The sequence below is a fragment of the Trachemys scripta genome, chromosome 2 (genome assembly GCF_013100865.1).
Source record: "Trachemys scripta elegans isolate TJP31775 chromosome 2, CAS_Tse_1.0, whole genome shotgun sequence".
Taxonomy (NCBI): Eukaryota; Metazoa; Chordata; order Testudines; family Emydidae; genus Trachemys; species Trachemys scripta.
Window position 1 is genome coordinate 248,764,556 of NC_048299.1, and position 24,712 is coordinate 248,789,267.

Sequence of the window (24,712 nt, forward strand, 5' to 3'; positions counted from 1 at the left end):
TAAAGGGTCACCATTATCAGCTTGCAATCTAGACAATTTAAAAATAAAAATTTGTAGGGAATTTTATAGGGACTACATCTACCCCTTTCCTATTTGTGTGCTTCTATAATGACATTTATCATTTAAAAAATATATTTCTCACATGTTGCCATGTGAACAACTCACACAAATGGGGTGAGGGGGGAACTGAGTCATCACTCAGGGAATAAGATGGCAATATTAACTATATTGTACAAAATACATTTTCAAATGCAGCATATGAACAAGTTGAAATGCTGAAAAAAATACTTAATGAAAGACTAGGGAGTACTTATTTACCGAAGGTGTTATTTACTGAAGAAATGCCCCTTGAAGAATTCCAAACTGGCACTTCTCTCCCCGACCTGGATATTTTTGAAGGTCCAAACACTGGTTACACTAATGGCTGCTGACACGCAAAAAAATGCTCATACAAGAACACCGACAATATGATTCTGTCTTTTAATGCTATGCTGAAAAAAGATATGCTCATTTGTATTAAGGAGCAAGTGCTAGTCTGACATACACAACCTGCTATAACAAAAACACCAGGGATCATGGTATTTTATGATATTAAAGCATGGCTTAGTAATGTAGTTTTAGAATAGCAGCATCAGAAGTCTACATATAAGTCAAGACAGCCATTTCATTCTAAACCCCTCTTCAATCAACTTTCTGAAAAAAGTTTCAGGCTTGTTTTTTTTCCAATGTCAAGTTTAAAGTTGAATTTGAAAAGATCAAAGGGCAAAAGCCTTTGTTCACCAGTTACAAATGTTTTTAAACAAGTTTACTGGGTTTAAGGAAGTTGCTTTGTCTTTTTAAAATGTCCTAATAAAATTACTTTGTTTTGACTCACTGGTGTATGTAATCCTCAATGAGGAAAGATAAATTTTGGGGGGGAAGTTTTGAAAATACAATCGTAGTTGTTTGAAAGGCAGATATTGTACATGTGCAGTATGTCCTTATCCTCACTGATTTAAGTGCATACTTCAAGCATCTGTAGTATAAGGCATGGACACATTTAAAAACAGGGTACAGATGGATCAATTGGCGGTTTTCTTCTCTCCAGAACTTATTCTTCAACTCACCTCCACCCTTTCCCTTTTAATCATTACATTATATTGCAAAACAATCTGAGATTAATGTGCAGAAAGCATGTCAATGGCAAGGAAACTAAAAAAAAAAAAAAAAATCTGCAATGAAAAATCTCCACCACGCACATTTAGGAGAAAGAAGGTAATAGGTAAATTAAACTATTTATTTATTGTTTCCAGCTGGGAATATATATATTTGGAAACTGACATTTACAAAAATTAAGAACCATATTGAAGTCTTACTCCTCAGGGGCTGGCAGCCCCTTACGGCAGGGGCGCGCAAATTTTTTAGCTGAGGGCCGCATCAGGTTTCGTAAATTGTATGGAGGGCCGATTAGGAGAGGGCGTCATGGCCCGGCCCAGCCCCCACCTCCCATATGCCCCCCATCCCCCCCCAGGACTCCTGCGCCAACCAATGCCCCCTGTTCCCTGATGGCCCCTCTGGGACCCCTGCCTCATCCACACACCCCCGTTTCCTGTCCCCTGACTGCCCCTGGAACCCCTACCCCTGACTGCCCCCCGCTGCCCCATCCAACTCCCCCCTCATTGACTGCCCCCGGGACCCCTGCCCCCATTCAACCCCGTTCTCCACGACTGCCCTGAACCCTATCCACACCCCCACCCCTGATCACCATCCTGAACTCCCCTTCCCTCTATCCAACCTCCCCTGCTCTGTGCCCCCTTACCGCGCTGCCTGGAGCACTGGTGACTGGCAGCGCTACAGCCACGCCGCCCAGCTGAAACCGGACCACGCTGCTGCCACCGCCACCACAGCCACAGGAGCTCACAGCCCCGCCGCCCAGAGCATTGCGGCGGAGCGATCGAGCCGAGGCTGCGGGGGAGGGAGGACAGCGTGGGAGGGTCCAGGGGTTAGCCATAGTTTGCTCACCTCTGCCTTAGGGCATGTCTATACTGCAATTAAACATCCACGGCTGGCCCATGCCAGCTGACTTGGGCTGTCTAATTGTGGGGTAGATGTTTGGGCTCAGCATGAAGCCCGAGCCCTGGGATCCTCCCATCTCACAGAGTCCTATAGCCAGTGTTCTAGCCCAAGCCCAAAACATCTACACCACAATTAGACAGCCCCTTAACCCAAGCCCAAGTCAGCTGGCCCACAAAGGTTTTTAATTGCAGTGTAGACGTACCCTTACAGTCTGCCCTAACACCACGGAGACAGTTGTGTTATTCCCTTTTCCTAGGGCAGCTCAGATCACCCTCTGCATTGGCTCAGCTGTGCTGGTCAGATTGTTAGGGGACTGACCCAAGACTCCACCACTTTCTACCCATCCACACATGAAAAGGGGTAGCAGCAGGTGCTTTCTCCCCCTGAATTGTGACACATGATGCAGGTTGTCACAAGGAGAAAAGGGATGAGGTCCAGGAGAAGAAATCCAGGAAGTTAACAAAACATTGTGGCATGAGATTTCACATTTTGTGAGGCTGGGTCCACCCCATTTTCAACAATGACTATACACAAGAGCTGTAAACATCTGGGCTTTTTATTATTTATACAATGCCATAAACATGCATGGCACTTTACTACTTTGCACACCAATTCTGAGGAAATGATGATGCAGCAGCACTAGGACAGACAGCAAAGGTCTACTGTAATTTGAACTTGACAAGTCATCACCTGACAAGCAATAGAAATAAAATAAGTAGTATGATGGAGAGGGTCAACTGATCAGAAATTTACCTAAAGAAAAGTGTATTTTCATATAAAATGAGAAGTTTAATCACATGACACTATATCGCAACAAAAAAAAATACCCACCAAGGAATAGGGTTTTCAAATTTTGTAAACCTCTTTCACTGAGCAAAAGCTGAATTTACATCCTGGCCTCCATTCTCAAAAGACAACTTGGAAAAGGTGCTGGTTCCCAGGAACTAATGGAGTTTCCCCATGAGATTATAGGAGCTAGATCTCTTCACCCTCAATTTTACTAGGCTCTGGAATGCTTTTTGAAGTCTCCCATAAGCCACTTGTGATGGGGTGTGCATACCCCACACTAGACAAGAAAGGTTTAATCCTGCACTATGGGCGGAGGAAGTCCCGTCCCTCAGACCCTGCTGGGCATGCTCCAACTGTGTGTTAGTATAAAGGAGAGCAGCTCACCTCAGTCTGGACTGGCCACTGACGAGGAAGCACGCTCAGTGGAGGCTCCAGGCCAGGAGTAGCTACAGCCCCTGACAGTGGGAACCAAAGATCTCGGGGACCAGACCCGAGACCTGCTACCTATAGTCGACCAGTGGGAGTCCGGTTTCAGGAAACCCGGAGACCTGGACGACAGCTTCTAGAACCACGGTAGGAAGTGGCCCAGGGAGGCGGAGTGAATGGTATCTCTCACCCGTATAAAGTCAGTGGTGTTGTGGTCGGAACTCCGCTGACTGGGTGATGAATGTACTTGCCCCAGAGAGCTGGTCACAGCCTCTGACTCTGTCCACTTCCCCATGCAGCCCTGCACCCAATGGCTGCTATATTAACTCTGGCAACTAGGCTGCGTAGCCCTGAACCCCAGGGCAGCCACTTTGACTCTGACCATTGCGCCGCACTGTTTTGAGTCCCAGGAGAGTCTGGTTGTCTGTTACCATGGTGCCACCACAACCCCACTCCACCTCAAAGGGGATAGGGTGTGCATACACTGCACCACCACTGCTTTGGGCAGATGTGCCAGAAAATGTGGGATAGATACCAAGAAAGCACTGTAATGGAAACTGTGCAGTACAGCGAAGAGATGGTTGCAAGGTAAAAACTGCAACTGAACAGCCAATTTACATTACCAGTCCTTACATAAGTGTTCTCATCTGTATGTTTACCAGTGGCTTAATTCTCTGGAGTACAAATATCCTAAATATACGTATAAGCCATGCAAAACTCTGCCCACAGCCCACCTGACAGCGTTTCAATCTATTAGCCTTTTATGAAGATTGAATCAAGATTACTTGAATGTCACCTAGTCCTTTGTGGACATTTGTCCACACCACAAACACACAATTCAGCCCAAATGGTAGTTACTCCTCAGGAAAGACCCAAGAACTACAATAATTAGATGGGTGCAGGCAGGATTGTGGTATAGTATATTGGCAAAGGAATGTAGCAACCCTTTAGCACTGCTTGTCCACACTATGGCCTGTATTATACCAGCATCTATCAGTTCCTCAATTTCATGAGCTGCAAATTTCTTTCGTTTTTTTATTAAAGAAACTGTGCAGTCAAGTGAACAGTAGTTTCAGGTACTGTGTCAATCTAATCAAGCAAAATGTATAACTTCTGGATTTGTTATTCTTTGATAGCAAGAATGTCGAAAATTACATTTCAATAAATTTCATTTCACAAAACTTTACTGTGGAAAGAAAATATCAATTCAACTTAAACCAACTTTTCTCTTAGTTCAATGTTTGTATGGAAAAATAATTAAGCAGTCCACTTAGAAAAGCATAATCTGTTCATGAGCATGCAGGTATCAATTTTATCTTATGAGAATTTTTCCATGTTCCAGTTGCTTCATTCCTTATTACATGCTGCAAAAGGCAGTAATAATTTTTATAGCCAAATATCTCTTCTTAAGATACCAGGTGGCTTTCAATATTTACCATTTAAGTCATGCATGAAATTTAAACATTACAAAAAATGACTTACCAGTTGACACTCCTGAAATATGCACATTTTCAGAATGTTCTGCAAGAGCACCATTTCCTAAAATTAAACATAATGAATAAACTAATTTCCAAGATAAAAATTTGTAAAAATTCTTCAGATACCCTTCTATAGAAGAGAGAAAGAACAAAACTGAGCTGCTTTGATTAATATTCAATATTTGAGATCCTAGGCCTCTTCTACAACACCATCTTTGAGAGAGATTAGAAAAACACAACTATTGTACAATTATGAGGAAAACAAAGCACTTTTATCAGTCTGTATGGAGTGGTTGAATAAACTGGAAAATTAGGGAGGGAAAACCCGGTAAGTTTTTGGGTTTTGAGAAACTTCCAGTACATTAAAAAAGAGGATTTGGATTTCCTGCAACACTTTTACTTTATTTCAATTGTTTTGTTTTTCAGGGGAAGTTAGTTTAATGAACCATTTTTTTTTAAACAGAGAAACAAAAAGGAAAGCAATTGCTATGCAAACAAAGACATCCATGAGAGATAACTTTGCTAATGAATGCTGCCTGCTCATCTATCCGAGAAGATAAATTTCGATCTAACCAGTGACTAGCCACCAATGTACACTGCAAATTAAATGTGCCATACAAAGACTGTATGGAAAAAAGTGTATTAAAAACTGAGGGCCAAGAAAAAAGGATATTTTTATTGCCAGCCACTGCTCTGCTACACTATGTTACAAATTTAAGTTAATGTTTCTCGGATGGAATTTGTTCCTCTCCACGTTGGGTTTTTTTGCATTTGTTCATTTCATCCCATTTTATGTACATATATTTATTTTTTCATTTCTATTCCTCTGTTTCTTCGTGCATTTCTCCCTGTGGCACATCAACCTTCACTCTTTCTTTCCGCTACAATTTTTGTTAAACTTTACAACTATTTTTGGAGCCTTCTAATAATCAAACATGCCTATGCAGCAGCCCATTTACTGTATGTGAAGTTGCAGATCATGCAAGACAGCTTGATTTTGATAAATGGTGTACATTGATCAGATAAAGGAACCTATAGCTTGAACCAGACCAGTAAGACAGTTTGGCAGCCACAAACAGGACTCAACCCCAAAAAGATCTGGCCGAGTTCTCAATTCAGAACCTATGTTGGGGGGAGGAGTGGAAGGGGAGGGAAAAGAGATGGGCCGAAGGGTTCTTCTATTCGTCTACTGGACAATATATAAAAAAGTGACAAGACAAAGTATGAGGAGAACGTATGTGTTTCTGAAGATTCTAACATAAATTGAAAAGCCTATGGCCAAGAACACATCTCAGTGCTCAACAGCTGTGTTTAGTAGTTACAAAAAAAATGCTTCCTGTGTGATAGCAAAGGAACACCAAAGATGGATTGAGATTATTCTTTCACTCACTTCCCAAGAAAACTGTACAATCATGTATTAAAAACTCTATTAATAACTAGAGCTGGGATGAAAAAACACTGAAAAAAAAGAATTTCCAAGTTGTTTCCATTTCTCAGTATTTGAAAAAAAGGATCCATTTTCCATCATTTTCCTAAAGTTTGTGAATTTTATTGAAAAGGTTACTGAAATTTCAATATGATTTTGATAGTTCAATAATATTTGTGATAAAAAATTTCAAGGAACACTAGCAAAATCCAAAGATCTCAAAATTGAGTGTGTTTGTTTTTTAAAGAAACACCACATTCCAACAAACAAAATTTGAAAAATTTCAAAAACTTCATTAATGATAAATAGTTTTAGTCCAGTTAAACAAATACATGCCACAGGTTTAGAGTTTGTTTTCAAGAAAATTCACATCTTATAATACTTGTGTTGTCAGATGTTGGCTGCGTGTGTGTTCTCTCTGTGCGCTGCACTGGCTCTGGCCAGATAGCCTGTACAACAGGTTCCAATCGAACTACCCAGTAACCATAGACCCGTTCAGTAGTGAAAGCACCCGGCCAGGTTTATTGTTAACAAAGCACAGGTCCTAGTATCTACAGGACCACATGTATACCCATCACAATAGACCAACTAAGTCAGCAGTGGGACTTTCCACTGCCCCTTAGACCAGCCAAAGACATTCCTCTGCGACTCCATTTTATACACCGATACAAACAAGTTGCCCCTCTGACGTGGTTAGCTGCCACCCTCTAACATGGTAAGCTACTACCCTCTACCTTGTACATGTTGGTTTGATCAAAATATATCTGTCCATCACACTGTCATCCTGACCTTATCTTTCAAAGGTCACTGTGTTCCTCTTATCTTTGGGGAATGTATTATCAGAGTGTTCTGGTACCACCCTTCAAGAACATGTTTGCACGAGTGTCCTGTGTAATAGGCATTGATTCTCTTTTTTGTTTGTTTTTTCCCATTCTTGAAGTGAAAATCTTACTTAGAAATGGATTCCAAACTTAAGTTTACACATCATTACTACAAAGGATTTTAATTTAAAGTTAACAAAAAATTTTTCAATGAATGCTTATTCCAGCTTGAGATTTTGAAAAAAATGTTTGGTTGCTGTCTTGATCTGCACTTGTCCTTCAACTACATGTTTGGCCAAGGCTCATTTTAGTTTTATATTTCTTCTTAAACAGCTGCTTTTATATTGCTTTAATGGAATTACAAAGGTCTGGCCCAGGGGTTGGCAACCTATGGCACACGCATGCCAAAAATGGCATGCGAGACGACTTTTTTAATGGAGTCACGGCCGGCAGCAGTGTGCCACTAAAAATCCTGCCCAGCCTGGCCCGCTCTTCTCCGCCCTCCACTCCCCCCCCCCACTCCCGCGAGGGCAAAAGCATAGGCATGCGCACGGGGTGTGCCTAGGCCCATCCTGATGCAGGGGTGGGCAAATGGCCCCACCCTCCCGGTGCGGCAAGCCGCGGAGTCCACGCTCTCGGGCCGGAGAGCCGGGCCAAGTGCAGCAAGCCGCTGGCCCCTCCCCTGGAGCCATGCCGCTGCGCGTGCAGCACACTGATCTCCCACCTCTGTGCACCTAGTGGCCTGTGCTCCCCTACACCATGCTGGAGCCTCCACATTTATTTGACAAATAAAATTTGCAGAATTTTAAAATATTGTGTGCAGAATTTAATTTTTTGGTGCAGAATTCCCTCAGGAGTAATACTTGGATACATACTTACAGAGTGAAGAGATGAGACACACTGAGGTCACCTTGGAGGCAGCCGGAGTTGTGACCCAAGCTTTTAATTTCACAATTTTTAGTTCTGACCAACATCCTGTCTAACAAGATAGTGAATGTGGCTTACTCATGAGATAGGAAGAAAGAATGCCTCGCCCAAATGATTAGCCAATTGTGATTCTTAGAAAGTACTAAACTGTGACCATGTAGTGCTGAAATGGTCTGCTCCTCTGATTTTTGCCCAAATTAGTCAGTTGTCAAATTGGATGGATATATTTCTTTCTTCCCAGAAAAAAGAGACATGGCACTGGTAAAAAGTACAGGATGCTACAGATTATCTGAAGTGCTCTGATGTAGGCAAAGTTCAGTGCAGACTATAAACAAGAGAAATTTCTGATGAACAAGGTGAACAATGATACAAAAATAAGCATCTTGAAGACTGATTGCATACAATTTTTCCTTTGACTAATTGTGCCTTCATTTTCTATCAGAAGCTAGTCTTGCATAGACCAGTATTTCTATCCTTATCGATTTGGGGCCAGGGCCGCCCAGAGGGGGGGAGCAAGTGGGGCAATTTGCCCCGGGCCCTGCAGGGGCCCCCGGCCCCACAAGAAGGTCTGAGGCTCCCCCGGCCCCGCCTCTGCCTTCCCCCATCCCCCAGCGCCTCAGCGTGCCATGTCAGGAGCGGCCCTGGACAGTGCTACAGCAGCGTAGCCTGAGCTTCTCCCACTGAGTCAAAGCCGCGTGGTAGGGGGGCAGGGCTGCGCCGGAGCCATGCCGCTGCAGCGCTGTCCAGGGCAGCTCCTAGATGAGGCTCACTGAGGCTCTGAGAGAGGGGGTGGTAACTCAGGAGCGGCCCTGGACAGCGTTGCTGGGGGGGGGAGGGGAGGGGGACACCACAGTCAGGGGACGGGGAACCGGGGGGTTGGATCGTGGGCGTTCCGGGGGTCTGTCAGGACTCGGCGGGCGGGGGGGGGTGTGGATAGGGGTCGGGAGGGTTAGTGGTGGGTGGGGTCCCGGGGTGGTGGGCAGTGAGGGGACAAGGAACAGGATGGGTCGGGGATTCTGAGGGGGGCAGTCGGAGGGCAGGAAGTGGGTGGGGGTCAGATGGGGGCAGGGCCAGGCTGTTTGGGGAGGCACAGCCTTCCCTACCCTAAAGCTCATTCAGCAGTTTGAGGCTTGTAGACAGCTATTTAACACAATGAGCCAAGCTGTTATCTTTTCCCTTAGGGCTACCATCCCTTTCACTTCTCAAATACCAAATTATAGTCTACATTTAATTTTAGTGCCAGAGGGAGATTCATGTCAGGGGAGGGTAGCTTCATTTAAAAATTAGCCACTTTAGATTAACAGTGATAGAGCCAAGAGAGCCATGGGGGAGGGATCACATGATAAGAGCAATATCATACACTACCTACCTCCTTCCTAACCGTACCAAGGGAGACCCCTCTCCCCTGCATTCCCTGAGGCTCCACAGGGGTTAATTCAGTGGTTCTCAAACTTTTGTACTGGTGACCCCTTTCACATAGCAAACCTCTGAGTGCGATCCCTCCTTATAAATTAAAAACACTTTTTTATATATTTAACACTATTATAAATGCTAGTTGCAAAGCGGCGTTTGAGGTGGAGGCTGACAGCTCGTGACCCCCAGTAATAACCTCGTGACCCCCTGAGGGGTCCCGACCCCCAGTTTGAGAACCCCTGGGTTAATTTAATTTTAGCACCCTGTGTCTATTCACATGCATGTGCTATTTTGAGCATTTCAGTTTTCACAACATAGGCTCATCCCAGATTCTGGAACAAGCTCAAATGCTCAGTTCGTGGAGTATGTACATAAGCTATACTAAAGACAAACCCACAGTAACCATCTCCAGTTTGTGAGGGACCCCATGGAGCCAGTCTCTAGGAAACAGATAAATTCATGGAGGTTAAGTCTATTAATGGCTATTAGCCAGGATGGATAAGGAATGGTGTCCCTAGCCTCTGTCTGTCAGAGGGTGGAGATGGATGGCAGGAGAGAGAGATCACTTGATCATTACCTGTTAGGTTCACAATCTCTGGGGCACTTGGCATTGGCCACTGTCAGTAGACAGGATACTGGGTTGAATGGACCTTCGGTCTGACCCAGTATGGCCATTCTTATGTTCTAACCTAAATGAACCCGAAGTTATGGAGACAGATATGAGTCAAGGAAACCATCAGAGTATCAGAAACCTGGAAAAATCTCTGACTGGATGGGCTCAGGCGTTTGGTCACAAGCTGAGGTGGTTCAAAAGTTTTGGATATTTTTTAAGCAGAATTTTTTTTTATTGTTTCTTTAAACAATAAAACACTGCAAGCAACAAATATTTGGCCACACACTTCTGAAACCCCAAACCATGTCCAGGTTTTAGCAGACTAATTTCAGCTTTTTAAAAACCCCTGGTTTTCGATCCAAAGAAAGTTTTGAGGGAAAATATTTGTCCAACTCTTTTAATGAGCTTTAGTGCCGTTTAGCACTAGCTGATGCTGAGAACCAGTGATACCTTGTAAAGGTGACTTGAAAAGAAGTTCTCTCAAAACTGGGTTTGTGCCGAGATGCGGAAGGTTTTTAAACGTTTATTTTTCCCAGGGCCGCTCGGGGGTGGGGGGACAAGTGGGGCAATTTGCCCCAGGCCCCCCCAGAGGCCCCCCATGAGAATATAGTATTCTACAGTATTGCAACTTTTTTTTTAAATGGAAGGGGCCCCCAAAATTGCTTTGCCCCAGGCCCCCTGAATCCTCTGGGGGGCCCTGTCTGGGGCTAACAACAGTTGCAGTTTGGAATTTTAAGATTAACAACAACTAATTGTGTCTCAGTGTTGAAGAGTGAAATGCCAAACATCACCCTAATTGTAAACTCCTATTATTGTATTCAGTCAGACTGGACATTATTATATTGCATTTATGTAAATCCTATTTTAAAGTGTTCAATATTTTACAGTGCACACAAACTAAAACACGTTCGTAATATATACATGCACTGCCTGGGAATACTTAAATGATTCAATTAATTAAATTAAATTTAGGAAAAATGTGTAAACACACACGGACTGAAGAAATGCAAAGCCTGTTTTAAAGAGGAATTCATCTTATTGCTGAAATTAAAAAGGTCTTTATCCAACTGCAAAATATGAAGATTTAACTGTGCTATATTTTTGCAATCAGACCCAGTAATTATTCCTCTCCTCCAAAATTTTTGCAGACATGTTTTCTCACAAGCTGAAGCCTTCCATGTCAAGATTAAGTCTGGGCCATTATTTTTAATAGCCAGATTATGAAACCTAAAACAGAGGTTTATAAATTGAAGACCTGCCATGGCAAAATTGCTATAAAAAGTGATAACTATAGCTAATTTAACAAAAGCTAAAATGTAATGTGCTAGCATTATGCCATAGCACCAGATTGAATGGAAGCACTTCTGTTGAACACACAACTATCAGGGATAAGGTGTCAAATGAACAGCTCTTATACAACAAACATTTCCAAATATGCTTTACCACACTATGTGCACTTCAATTTGCTGTAATTTTCAGCACAATACATTGTATGAGCCATTCTGGTTGGTTTCCTTCAGTTGCTTTCCAATGCCTGTCTATCTATGTAACCTGACAAACATTCACTCGGCAAGAAATGTGTGGCCACCCCTTTTGCAGGACTCCTCAGTCATAATGCAGGTATACATTCACTTGCTTGTTATCAGAAAAGTCTTACCAAAGCCAAAACACAAAATTTAACCAGACTGCATCTTGAAAAAAATGGGTTGTTTAAGAATCTAAATTGCACATGTATTCTTTCGTTACTTTATGGTCAAAATACTTCTCCCACATATTTTTGTCATTATAACAACTGTTTGCAATCTTTATTTAAACAATAACTCCTAAGCAGATTCACTTTCTATCCCCTCTGACGTAGGGGAGGGACCTTAAATTAAACATGTACCTACTGATCGAGATTCACTTTGATTTAGAAGAATCACAATAGTTTGAAAAATCTTAATTCCAAACTTGTGGTAAATTAAAACAAGTTTTGGGGTTTTTTTTTTAAATGATCTTCCAATGGTCTAAGTATTACTGTGCATATATGCATGGCAACGTTATATGGCATTCTTTATCAGATTCAAATCTGGAAGACTGTCTTAATATGTAAAAAATTATCATTCAATATTATACTTCCAGGTGCGTACAATCCATGATCTTGTTGACTACACACTTGCCTACCTGTACTCTGAATGAGGCAGGCGCACAGACAATAATCAACCCTGAATACTGAAAGTCTAAATCTGCTCTCCATTACACCAATGTACAGTCACAGTAAATGCATTTGCTTAGAGAAATTAACACTGCAGTAACTGCAAAATAAGGTTTAAATCATCAAGTGATCCATTCCCTGTCACTCTGACCTGAAGTGAGATGTTCAGCCTCTGTACCCATCTAATGGTTGACTTATCAGATATGAGCAGAGATAATGGTGCAAATAAGTGCCAGTTGTAGTGGTGTAAACTGGACAGGACTAAACAGCTTATTACACATTGTCTATACAAAAGCTGTCAGAAGGGTAACCATTTTCACTCAACTCCCAACTCGGATCAGATTTATAATGAGACCCAAAGAGATTCCAAATCCCATTATTATCCAATCCCCTATTCTGGAGAGTGTTGTAAGGATTCAAAAAGGTTCATGCCAAATAAATATTCTTAACAAACCAGGCAAGGAAACTAAAGTCTTTGCCTGACCTGAATTGGGGCAATTTAAGTTAAAGATCTCTTGCTCATTTTAAAACCATTCCTGTAAACAAGACAGCAGTCAAATTATGGAGATCTGATCTGAGACTTAGGAGCAAAATATAACTATTTACTAAACCTACAGGATAAACAGTTTTGTTCACAACTGACTATTCAACCTTAATGTGGTGGGGTTCAGCAGAAATAAGATTATAATTAGGGCCCTACCAAATTCACGGCCATGAAAAACATGTCACAGAAGAATCATAGAAGATTAGGGTTGGAAGAGACCCCAGTAGGTCATCTAGTCCAACCCCGTGATCAAAGCAGGACCAGCCCCAACTAAATCACCCCAGCCAGGGCTTTGTCAAGTCAGGACTTAAAAACCTCTAAGGATGGTGATTCTACCACCCCCTTAGGTAACCCACTCCAGTGCTTCACCACCTGCCTAGTGAAATAGTTTTTCCTAATATCTAACCTAGACCTCCCCCACTGAAACCTGAGACCATTGCTCCTTGTTCTGTCATCTGCCACCACTGAGAACGGCCCCGTGGACTTGTGCAAGTCAAGCTTTTCTAAATCATAGAATCATACAACTGAAAGGGACCTCGAGAGGTCATCTAGTCCAGTCCCCTGCACTCCAGGCAGGATTAATTATCTAGACCATTCCTGACAGGTGTTTGTCCAACCTGCTCTTAAAAGTCTCTAATGATGGAGATTCCACAACCTCCCTAGGCAATTTATTCCAGTGCTTAACCACTCTGACAGTTAGGAAGTTTTTCCTAATGTCCAACCTAAACCTCCCTTGCTGCAATTTAAGCCCATTGCTTCTTGTCCTACCTTCAGAGGTTAAGAACAATTTTTCTTCCTCCTCCTTGTAACAACCTTTACATACTTGAAAATTGTTACGTCCCCTCTCAGTCTTCTCTTTTCCAGACTAAATAAATCCAATTTTTTTCTATCTTCCCTTATTAGGTAATGTTCTCTAGACCTTTAATCATTTTTGTTGCTCTTCTCTGGACTCTCTCCAGTTTGTCCACATCCTTCCTGAAATGTGGCACCCAGTACTGGACACAATATTCCAGTTGAGGACTAATCAGAGGGGAATAATTACTTCTCATGTCTTGCTTACAACACTCCTGCTAATACATCCCAGAATGACGCTCGCTTTTTTTGCAACAGCATTATACTGTTGACTCATATTTAGTTTGTGGTCCACTATGACCCCCAGATCCCTTTCCACAGTACTCTTTCCTATGCAGTCATTTCCCATTTTGTATGTGTGAAACTGATAGTTCCTTCCTAAATGAAGTACTTCGCATTTGTCCTTATTGAATTTCATCCTATTTACTTCAGACTATTTCTCCAGTTTCTCCAGATCCCAACTCTGCAGGCAGCAGCGCAGAAGTAAGGGTGGCAATACCACACCATGCCATCCTTACTTCTGTGCTGCTGCTGGTGATGGCTCTGCCTTCAGAGGTGGGCTCCTGAACAGCAGCTGCCGCTCTCCAGCTGTCCAGCTCTGTAGATAGCACCGCCACCAGCAGCAGCGCAGAAGTAAGCGTAGCAGTATCGCAACCACCCTCTTATAATAACCACCTTTTACACACACACCCTCCACAACTCCTTTTTGGGTCAGGACCTCTACAATTAAATCTGAAAATTCATGGTGTTGTAAATAGCTGAAATCATGAAATTTACTATTTTAAAAAACGTATGACCGTGAAATTGACCAAAATGGACTGTGAATTTGGTAGGGCCTTAATTATGATTCATTAAATGAATTCTGTACTGTAGTTCATACACACAAAGCAAAGTAAAGGTGACCAGAAGAGGGAAAAATTGGGCTTGTGTTCATATTTTGCTTCATTATGAGGTGTCCAGAAGTCTTTAAATATTTCTCCAGGCAATTCTCTCTATTTCTCCTGCCTAAACATTTTTTAATTAGACATTCAGGTGCTTCCTTGCCTGACGTTATCAGAGCAATTGAACCACCAGTGAGATGACATCACTAGAGAGTCAAGGAACTGAAAGCTGAGCAATTGAAGGGAAAGGATGTTTTGTCAGAACAAATAAAATGTTTTTAGTATCCATTTAACTTAATTGACAAATGAACATTTTGAAGAAAGGGCATTTTTGTTACAGATTCAGTTTCTCATCCTTTCAGCTAAGGTGTGAGAGCTCATATTACACTTCCAGGAAGTGCTCCAGCAAAACCAGACTTGATATCCCAGATATATCCAAATCAGCAACAAGCAAAAACAGTCAAACCAGCAAACTGGCATGCACAAATCCATATTTTATACTATATATATATAAAAAGCTTTGCAGTTCACAATTTTCTTTGTTATTCTTTGACTTGTGTGATTAATTTTGAAGCCTCAGTCTTAATATTTTCATATATTCACACACACACACACACACACACACAGAGTATATGGAGATATCCCTCCACACCTCCAGCACATAACCGTGAGATAAACTACAAGAATTATGAATTAAAAAATTATTCTGACCAGTGAGTGCCTGTTCTGAACTTGGTGCACAAATTTTTTCCCGAGATTTATTCTAACATCCCAAAACCCTGACCAACTAAATAAGGTTGCCTTACATTTAAAACAATGTCCAACACACCCCAGAAATGTCTCCTCCTGCCACAAACCCAGAACAGATAAGATTAACCTTGTACCAGCAGTATGGTAAATACATAAATATAACTATTAGTAAGTCTGATATCTTAAAGCCCTGCAGAGATAGAATCAGGGACTTTAAGCCATTGAGAAAGGAAGATTCTCAGTTCACTAATGAGTCCAACATTTGCATATAACCCTGGAGAGACCCTAAGTATCAAGTGTTAAACTGTGCCATTTTAGTTCTAGAAAAGTTGTTTTGGGTAATTCATAGGTTTTTAAGGCTCTCTCTGTAATCTGTATATTGTCACCACTAATAACCAAGACATTTCAAACAGAGATAAGAGGCAGTTCCAATTTTTTTTTTTTATATCTCAAACACTCTCCTAAAATAGGTATTCTGTGGTATATACAAAATACATGATGGTGTAGTGTGAAAGTTTTAACGGCGCTCATTTGAGGTGACCTATGTAATCACTTACGTAGTATGACTAGAACTGGAAGAAAAGGATCAGGTTTCAGGAGGTACTTAGCTCAGAGTGCCACTAGGGTCTTAGAAAAGCAAATCTGGGAATTAAATAATTCCTGGCTTCCCCACTCATGCACAGTATGTGCATCACAAACCTTTACCATCTGTGTAACTGTTGGGAAAGTAACAACTTCTGTGTGCCTCAGTTCTCCCACACTTTGACTGCTGTCCACTTAGATTGTACATAGGACTGAACAAATGTTTTTGGTTGAAACTATTTAACAAAGCAACATTTTTCGCAGAAGGTGCCTGCTTTCCACAACAATTTTTTTGGGGGGGTGGGAGGGAACGGGAAAGGGGATAGAAAAAACAGACTGGGGGAGGGAGAAGAGGGGGCCTGTCATAACTATAAAGGGAAGGGTAACAGCTCTCCTGTGTACAGTACTATAAAATCCCTCTTGGCCAGAGACTCCAAAATCCTTTTCCCTGTACAGGGTTAGGAAGCTCAGGTAACCTGGCTGACACCTGACCCAAAGGACCAATAAGGGGACAAGATACTTTCAAATCGGGGGAGGGGGCGGAGGAGAGGGGAAGGCTTCTGTTTGTGCTCTTTGTTTGGGAAGTTGTTCGCTCTTGGGACTGAGAGGGGACCAGACATCAATCCAGGTTCTCCACATCTTTCTGAACAAGTCTCTCATATTTCAAACTTGTAAGTAAACAGCCAGGCAAGACATGTTAGTTTATCTTTGTTTTCTCAACTTGTAAATGTACCTTTTGCTAGAGTGTTTATCTCTGTTTGCTGTACTTTGAACCTAAGGCTAGAGGGGGGTCCTCTGAGCTCTTTAAGTTTGATTACCCTGTAAAGTTATTTTCCCATCCTGATTTTACAGAGAGGATTTTTACCTTTTTCTTTAATTAAAAGCCTTCTTTTTAAGAACCTGATTGATTTTTCCTTGTTTTTAGATCCAAGGGGGATGGATCTGCATTCACCAGGGAATTGGTGAAGGTCTCTCAAGGCTACCCAGGGAAGGGAATTAGCTTTGGGATGGTGGCAGCGGACCAGATCTAAGCTGGTAGTTAAGCTTCGAAGTTTTCATGCAGACCCCCACATTTGTACCCTAAAGTTCAAAGTGGGGAAGCAGCCTTGACAGGGCCAAACTGGAGACTATTTTCTGACTAGCTCTACTTGTAAGCATGCATGTGCTGGGTCCATCTCTATGTGACTGTACATTGCCTATGATAATGGGGCCTCTCTCTTTGTTGGAGCCTCTAGTCACTACAGAAATAACAATGAACCACACTCATGTATTTCCTAAATACTTACACAACTATATTCACACAATTTATTTAGTAATACACGTGAGAAACTTCAGATTCCCTACTTATTTTACCAAAGTTGAATTATCTCATCTTCCAAAATGCATGCAGCCCAAGCCCAGAAGTCTACACACCAATTAAACAATCCTGCAGCCCAAGCCCAAGTCAACTGGCATGTGCAAGCTGCAAGTTTTTTTTTGCTCTGTAGACATAACCTCCACCCCCTGTGCATGTGCAAGAAAGGGTATCACACTTCCCATACAAGTCTTCACTTACCTTGTAATGATTGTTAAATGTCAATAGGCAATTTAAAAAAAGATATTGTGGATGGGGTGCAACTGGCTTTTAGGCATTATCTGTTTTGATCTATAATCTCCAGTTTGGCTGAAGAACACATGACAGGATCGTTGGTTAAATAAAATATAATAGAGAACATGCAGTTGACAAGATTTACATCTTTCTTTAAAATTAAGAATTGGATTCACAGAACATTATTTGACAAATGTTCAATTGAAAGTTAACACTGTAAGCTGTTCAATAAGATGTTTGTTTCCACTGCAGGTAGAGAAAGGAAGAGATAACCATTTGTTTTAATAATACAAAATTAGACACTCAATGGGAGCACAAATGCTCAGATAATGGAATTACACTGCCTTGGTGCTATGCAGACATCAACCAAAGTTTCCTGCCTAACCAGGGTGAGCATAAAAACCAACAAGATTTCTATAGCTGAGGAATCTCTGCTGCAAAAATATTGTAAATATTATAGCTACAAATTTAGTGATAGTGAAGTGTTTCATGGGAAACGGGAAAATGAATGTTTCAACAGTATTACAGGTTGAACCTCTCTAATCCAGCACACTCTGGTCCAACAACATCTGTGGTCTGGCATAGGTGACGACTCCCTGGGTGCTCTGGGGCTAGAGCACCAATGGGGAAAAATTAGTGAGTGCGGACCATTCACCGGTGCCAAGCTCCGCTCTCTGCCCCCTTTCCCCCCCACACTTACCAACTCCTCCTCCTCCCTCCCAATGCTTCCAGAGTGCCGCAAATAGCTAATTCGTGGCGTTTAAGCTCTGGGAGGGAGGAGGAGGACCTGGGGCCAGCCTCGGAGCCCGCGGGCTGGGGGCGAGCGGCCAGGACCCCGGGTGGCAGTGGGGCCCCCAAGCAGGGGGCCATGCTGGGAGCAAAGTCTGGGGGTGCTGCAGCACCCCCCGCACCCTTACTTCCTGCGCCTATGGAGACCCGCTGCATTGACCTCCCATGGTTTGGTAAATTCTCTGGTTCAGCACTCTGCATTGACCTCCCATGGTTTGGTAAATTCTCTGGTTCGGTACCGGTCAGGTCCCGAGGGTGCCAGACTAGAGAGTTCAACCTGTATAATAATGCAATTAATCCCCTTTGATAATTTCTCTTTACTATTTAACTGAAAGAGGGACACACGGATGAGGATATACTGAAATTATGGCTTACTTAAACACTTTTGTTTAAGATACGAATGCATGAGATGCGTGCACAAACATTCACTGTCAGAGCGCTGAATAAAATACACAGCCACACAGAGTTTACATTACTTGGTGCAGTCATATTAAGGTTAAAAGTATAACCTAGTGTTATTATTTTAAGTGCAATTGTGGTGTAATTTTTATTTTAAAAAAGACAAAACAATTAGAAAAATCAATTCCGCCATTAAATGACTCATAATGCACAACTGACAATGCCCTTTTAATAACTACCTTATGCCATGAAAAATTGTTGCCTAAGTATAAAAAGACTGCACAATGCTGCTGAAAGTCTTCACTGTTGCAAAAGAACGAACTTGTGCAATTAAGATCTGATTTTCACAGTGTCTGAGCACTTGCATTTCCTGCTGACTTCAAATGAGTTTGCAGTTGCTTAGCACTTTCAAAAAAATCAGACTTTAAATCATTATTCATCTTTATCTCCTGTCTGTCTAATAATAGTGACTGGCCTAGAATCTAGAATCCTACCATGATGAAAAACTTCTAACACTATGTTTCTATCATATAGCTTAGCATGAAGAATATAAAACATTACATGTTTTAAAAAAGATTTATATGTCAACTAATTCTCTGCAAAACAGCATGTTTTTAAAGCACAGTTTTAATCTGAAATATGCTAAGTATGACAATTTGTAAAATCTACTTCTTGTGTGTACCTTGAGTAATATTTACTCACTTCTGTGACAACAAAAGTTTTTAAATACTTTTTACTCCTGCTAGCACTGCAAAGCTAACAGCACAAGGACACTAAACTGGGTTCTTCTCTACTCACAATAGTCTCAGTTCTGTTGGCAAACTTCCAGTTGCAGAACCTTTAAGTATTTTAATTTGATGTAAAATTGATTATGTTGTTCATTTTAATATGTCATTAAATAAAGATGGCAGCAATCAAAAGCAATGTAAAAAATTGAAAGCACAATTCAGTTTACTACAGAATTTAGTACAATATCTCATTATCCCAGGGAAAAACCAGAGGATTTGGCACCTTGGGGAGGGACTGTAGTGGGCAATTTGGTGGGTGAACCAGGTACCTTTGGCAGCTGAGAGAAAAAGGAACAAGAGTTGTGGTAATTCAGAAGGAGGGGCCGACGTACACCTCTTAGGTTCTCTCATTAGTGGGTGTCGGGTTCCTGGTAACTTTCCCTCTTCTTCACCTTCATCTCTATTCCACTTGGCAAGAGAAGCAGCAACTCCTCATCACTGCCAGTTGCATTTATTAAAGCAGAGAATATCTCTGGAATCGGTACTCAGCTGCTTCGGACTGAACACTAGTCCATGCATTTGCTCTGCTTGCTGGAGAGCAACTTACAGTGGAGGAGACAGCAGGGAAAGCTTTCTACAGAGACCCAAGCACTCCGCAATTGAAGGGAAAAAAATCAAGGTCTACAAATACAAGGGACCCTAATTACACTGGGGCATAAAAAAAATACCACACTGCACATGGTCACTTCAGCAATATTATATAACAGGAGGAAATTTGTGGTTAATGTCCCATGTATTTTTCAGTTTTCCTGTAGCTATGGGTAGAATAAATACCAGTATTAAGACTGGTCAAAACTTTCAATTCCCAAGTATAAGGTTCTCAAAATTCTACTTCTTCAGTATACTTGGGACTGACCTACACGGGGGGGCGGAGGGGGGAAGAGAGAGAGGGGGGAAAATCAGCTACGAGAATAGCGTAGCTGAAGTCGACATATCTTAGATCGATTTACCTTGGGTCCTAACGGTACGGGATAGATGGCTGTGGCTCCCCCGTCGACTCCGTTTCCGCCTCTCACTCTGGTGGAGTTCCGGAGTCGATGGGGAGCGCGTTCGGGGATCGATTTATCGTGTCTAGACGAGATGCAATAAATCGATCCCTGATAGATCGATTACTACCCGCCAATCCGGCGGGTAGTGAAGACGTACCCTTGGTCTCAGTCAGGGAGCAATTTTTCCTGAGAGTTTCACCAAAAACAGTTAAGACTTTTTCCAGACATGACCGGGGTGGGGTGGGGGGGAGCGACAGCCACTGTGTGTTCACTCAAAATTTCTGCAATCTTTTTATGAATCCCTTTTTTATTTTTAGCAATAGATGATGGGAACTGGAATCTAGCAGGGACATTAGCTCACATTCAGCAAGATGCTTAACATTAAGCATGCGAATAGGCCATTGATACCAACTCCTGTACAAGTCGGGCATGTGCTGAAATATTTCCTGAATTTAGGCTTTTGTCTCTAGGTTGTAGATGTTCCATTTTAGGGGTCTGGTGAAAATATATTTAGGCTGTATTTATTTTACCAAGCTAGAGGGTATTAAAAAAAAAAAAAAAAAGGAACTTAAGACTGAAAACACTGACATTACTTGAAATATTGGATATAAATATGTTGGTATTCCATTGCCTCTTTTGAAGATCATACATTAAAGTAAACAATTCATTTTCCCTTATATCTGCTTAAAAATAAAATAAATGCATCAAGGAAATCAGTCACAAGGAAGCTAGCTTGGGGGGGGGGGGGAGACACAAACAATGAACAGTTTTTCCACCCACACATTTCTTAAAATATCTCCTGCATAAGATTTACACACCTGGTCTCAAAGTAGTTACATCCTATTACGTATAAGAAAGCAAATTGTTAGACTGGTGTTCTTTGAAAGCACTCATACCAAATATGCATATATCATATTACAAAGAGAAAATGCTGAAATTTATTAGGTATCTTAAAGTTACAATAAAATTGCTACTTGTGTTTAAAAAAAGGAACATCCACTGTTTGAACCTACTGTACGTTTTTAAAAACAGTAATTCTAGTAATCTGAATCCACAGTTGCAGAGAGAAAGTAGTAGCTTATACGTGAAAAAATGAAATGTTAGAGCAGAGGCAAGTTTTGACATGTGAGCTCTCGAGTCTTTACAGACTGAGGAACTATGCTGCAACTGCTTCAGGACCATGCTTTTTCTTGCCACTATGCTGCCCACCTACTGCATGCTCGTCCCATCTACTTATTTTACACTACCTTGGGAGCAAAATACTTCACTTCTGCTCTATACAGCATCAGACTAACCTCACTATTAATGCCTCACAACAGGCAGAGGAAGTGGTAGTAGGCAATTGTCCACTCCGTTGCAACATTGTAAACAGGAGTGAGAACATCTATTAGTGATCAGAGTACCACGACAGGCCTGTCATCAGGAGTCAGGATAACAAATTAATATTTTACAGAAGTGTTATTCACTAGATATGCTCACAAGATTTGAAACTGTGTGTTAGCCTGGTTTCATCAATGCCTGAACATGCTTCTCCCTGAAAGGAAGTTCAGATAAACTAAATGAAACCATATGATTCATAAACTTGCATAAGAACAACTACAAAGCTACCTCATGCTTTTCAGAGGTTGGATCCTTCACCTTTTTAGCCCATGAAGAAGCTACTAAATCCTACTGGGAGCATAATGAACACCTAAAGCTTCACATCCTCTTCAATAATAAATGATTGCATGACTCACAGGGCTTCATAGTTATTTTCTGAATAGGACACTTAATGAGGAAAAGAGTACCCGACAGGGATAGAAAACTAAAGACTTTACAAAGAAGGCAAACACAGCTCCAATTAACACTTTGTAATTGTATTACAGGGCCTAGATATTACCTGAGCATTGGCTCAAACAAATGGCCATACAATACACAATGAGACACGAAGATGACACTAAGGCCATGTCTACACAAGGAAGCTTACAGCAGCACAGCTGTACTGCTGTAAGATTGCTCATGTAGCCTCGTGATGCTGATAGGAGACAGCCCTCCCGTCGACATAATAAAACCAGCTTAATGAGTGCAAGTATGTTGACGGGAGAACATCTTCCGCTGACGCAGCACTGTCCACTTGAGTGCTTATGCTTGCAAAACTTATGTCACTCGGGGGGGGGGGGGGGGTTCCCCCATGCACCTGAACGAGAAAAGTTTTGCCAATATAAGTGCTAGTGTAGGCATGGCCTGGCAGGAAAGCACAGTATCCAACCTTTTTGCCTTTATGAACGCATGATCATTTGAATGGCCACAGTATCTCAACTTGTGGCTCAGTAAAACCAATTACTAGAACCTAGCTCTTTAGCCAATTGAAGGCAGAAACGGCGTAGGAAAGAAATTTTATGTTCTTGATGTGATCAATAGTAGTTGGGCAATTCAAAAAATCAAAAAATAAAAGTTTACAGGAAGTCAGAATATGCAAATATGCTTCCTACGCCACAATCATTTGATCAGACTGCCTATACCTAGCAATAAAATTGGCCATGAAATTGCACCCAATGATTCCTGCACCCAGTGACTCCTGAAGGGAATTATTAGGACAATTCTATAAGGCGGCGGCTTGGGTAACTTCAGAAACGTCCAATCCCCTGCATGCATACTGCAAATACAGTAGAACCTCAGCGTTACGAACTGACCAGTCAACCACACACCTCATTTGGAACCAGAAGTACACAATAAGGCAGCAGAAGAGGAAAAAAGCAAATACAGTACAGCACTGTGTTAAACAAACTACTAAAAATAAAAGGAAAGCAGCATTTTTCTTCTGCATGTAAAGTTTAAAAGCTGTATTAAGTCAATGTTCAGTTGTAAACTTTTGAAAGAACCACCGTAATATTTTATTCAGAGTTACGAACAACCTCCATTCCCAACGTGTTTGTAACACGGAGGTTCTACTGGACTTCTCTCAATTGCTTCTTTTTATTATTCTCCTCATTCTTGCCTCTGTGCCTTTGTCATGCCACGTGTTACCACTGAACTCCCTACTGTGCCTTCTGCTCCAGCTGCACTCCCTCTTTATTCAAATCCTTCCTGAAACATCACATCTTCAGAAAGGACAACATTGGGCGGGCGGGCGGGGGGGGGGGGGGGGGGGGGTAGGGAGTTCAGTGGGAAAAGAGAGAACAGGACACAATCAAAAGTCTTGTCTCCTTGACCCTCTGACATCAAACATACAGCCTTAACAATACTCTGGCAAACAGACATGCATTGAAAAGTTAGTAATCCACAACTATACACATGGAAACTCTTGTGTCACCAGTCAATTTTGCTAATATTGTCTGATTGTTTCCTTGTACTCCCCTTCTCCCCCCATTTATCTGTCAGTACTCAACTGTTGTCTTGTGGCTTACACGAGTGTAAAAAGTATTTGGGTCTGGGATCGTCTCTTTGTTCTGTGTTGTACATCACCCAGCAAAATGGAATCCTGGTCTATGACTAGGGCTCCTAGACACTATAGTCATACAAATGATAAATAGCCTCAAGAGCAAAATCTTTGTGGTAGAATCAACACATCTATTTACATCTTTGGCTCAGTAAACTAAATAGACTTACTCTCAATATTTTTTCTTGGTGTCTGATTTGCATGTGAGTAATTTACAAGAATGATCTCAGACTGAGCTCCAGATAAAGTGAGATTTCAAAGAAAAATAATTTTCCAACTAATTAAAAAAAAATCAAAATCCCCCTCCCAATCTGATGTGTCCAAGTAATTCGCTCAGATCAAAGGTTTCTACACAAAGAAGTCACATACTGGTTTGAGTGATTAACCAGCACCTGAAGCACTGACAATACCTGAGCTCAAGATTCTTCAAGATTGTTTTTTTTTTGGGGTTTTTTTGGTTTTTTTTTTTAAATGGCTGAAAGATCCACACACACAACAAAAGTAAAGTATTTGCTATTGTGAAGCAAATAAGGTCTCTCAGTGTTATGTAACATTACTGTACACAGATACCACAGCTATGGCTCTATGTAAAGGTGAGGATATAAACAAATGTATACAGGAAGACAAGCAGAGAATTAGGTTCATGTCCAAAAGCTGCAGCCAGCAGGCTCAGCAGCTTTAGACAGTAGCAATAACTTGAATAGCAGATTTTGTTTTTTGTGATCACATGCTCAAATTGGGATGAGACATCCATAAGGGTCAGGAACAGAAGACCAGTAACCTGAGTAAGATTTCAGAGTAGCAGCCACAGAAGAGAAGTGTCAATTGACTTGTAGCCTTGGACTCTAGTAACACTGATCAATTCTGTCAGACACTCTTTGAAAGAAACCTCTCAAATTCCAAGCTCACACAAAGGGAAAGGGGCCAACTAAGTCATACAAGAGCCTACCAAAGAATTTGTTGTCCACCTTTGGCAGCAAAAAAAGCACA

General features: G+C 41.7%; 1 protein-coding gene across 2 annotated transcripts in view; it reads right to left on the reverse strand.

Moving 5' to 3' along the window:
- Positions 1-24,712, reverse strand: part of LRP12 (LDL receptor related protein 12) — a 106,118-nt gene that overhangs the window by 63,295 nt on the left and 18,111 nt on the right. Inside the window, exon 2 of one of the 2 annotated variants that reach the window (XM_034763463.1) lies at positions 4,753-4,809. The exons of the other annotated variant lie outside the window; for it this stretch is intronic. Coding sequence (XP_034619354.1) covers positions 4,753-4,809 — 57 coding nt within the window. The remainder of the gene's footprint in view (positions 1-4,752; positions 4,810-24,712) is intronic. 2 annotated transcript variants of the gene reach the window in all.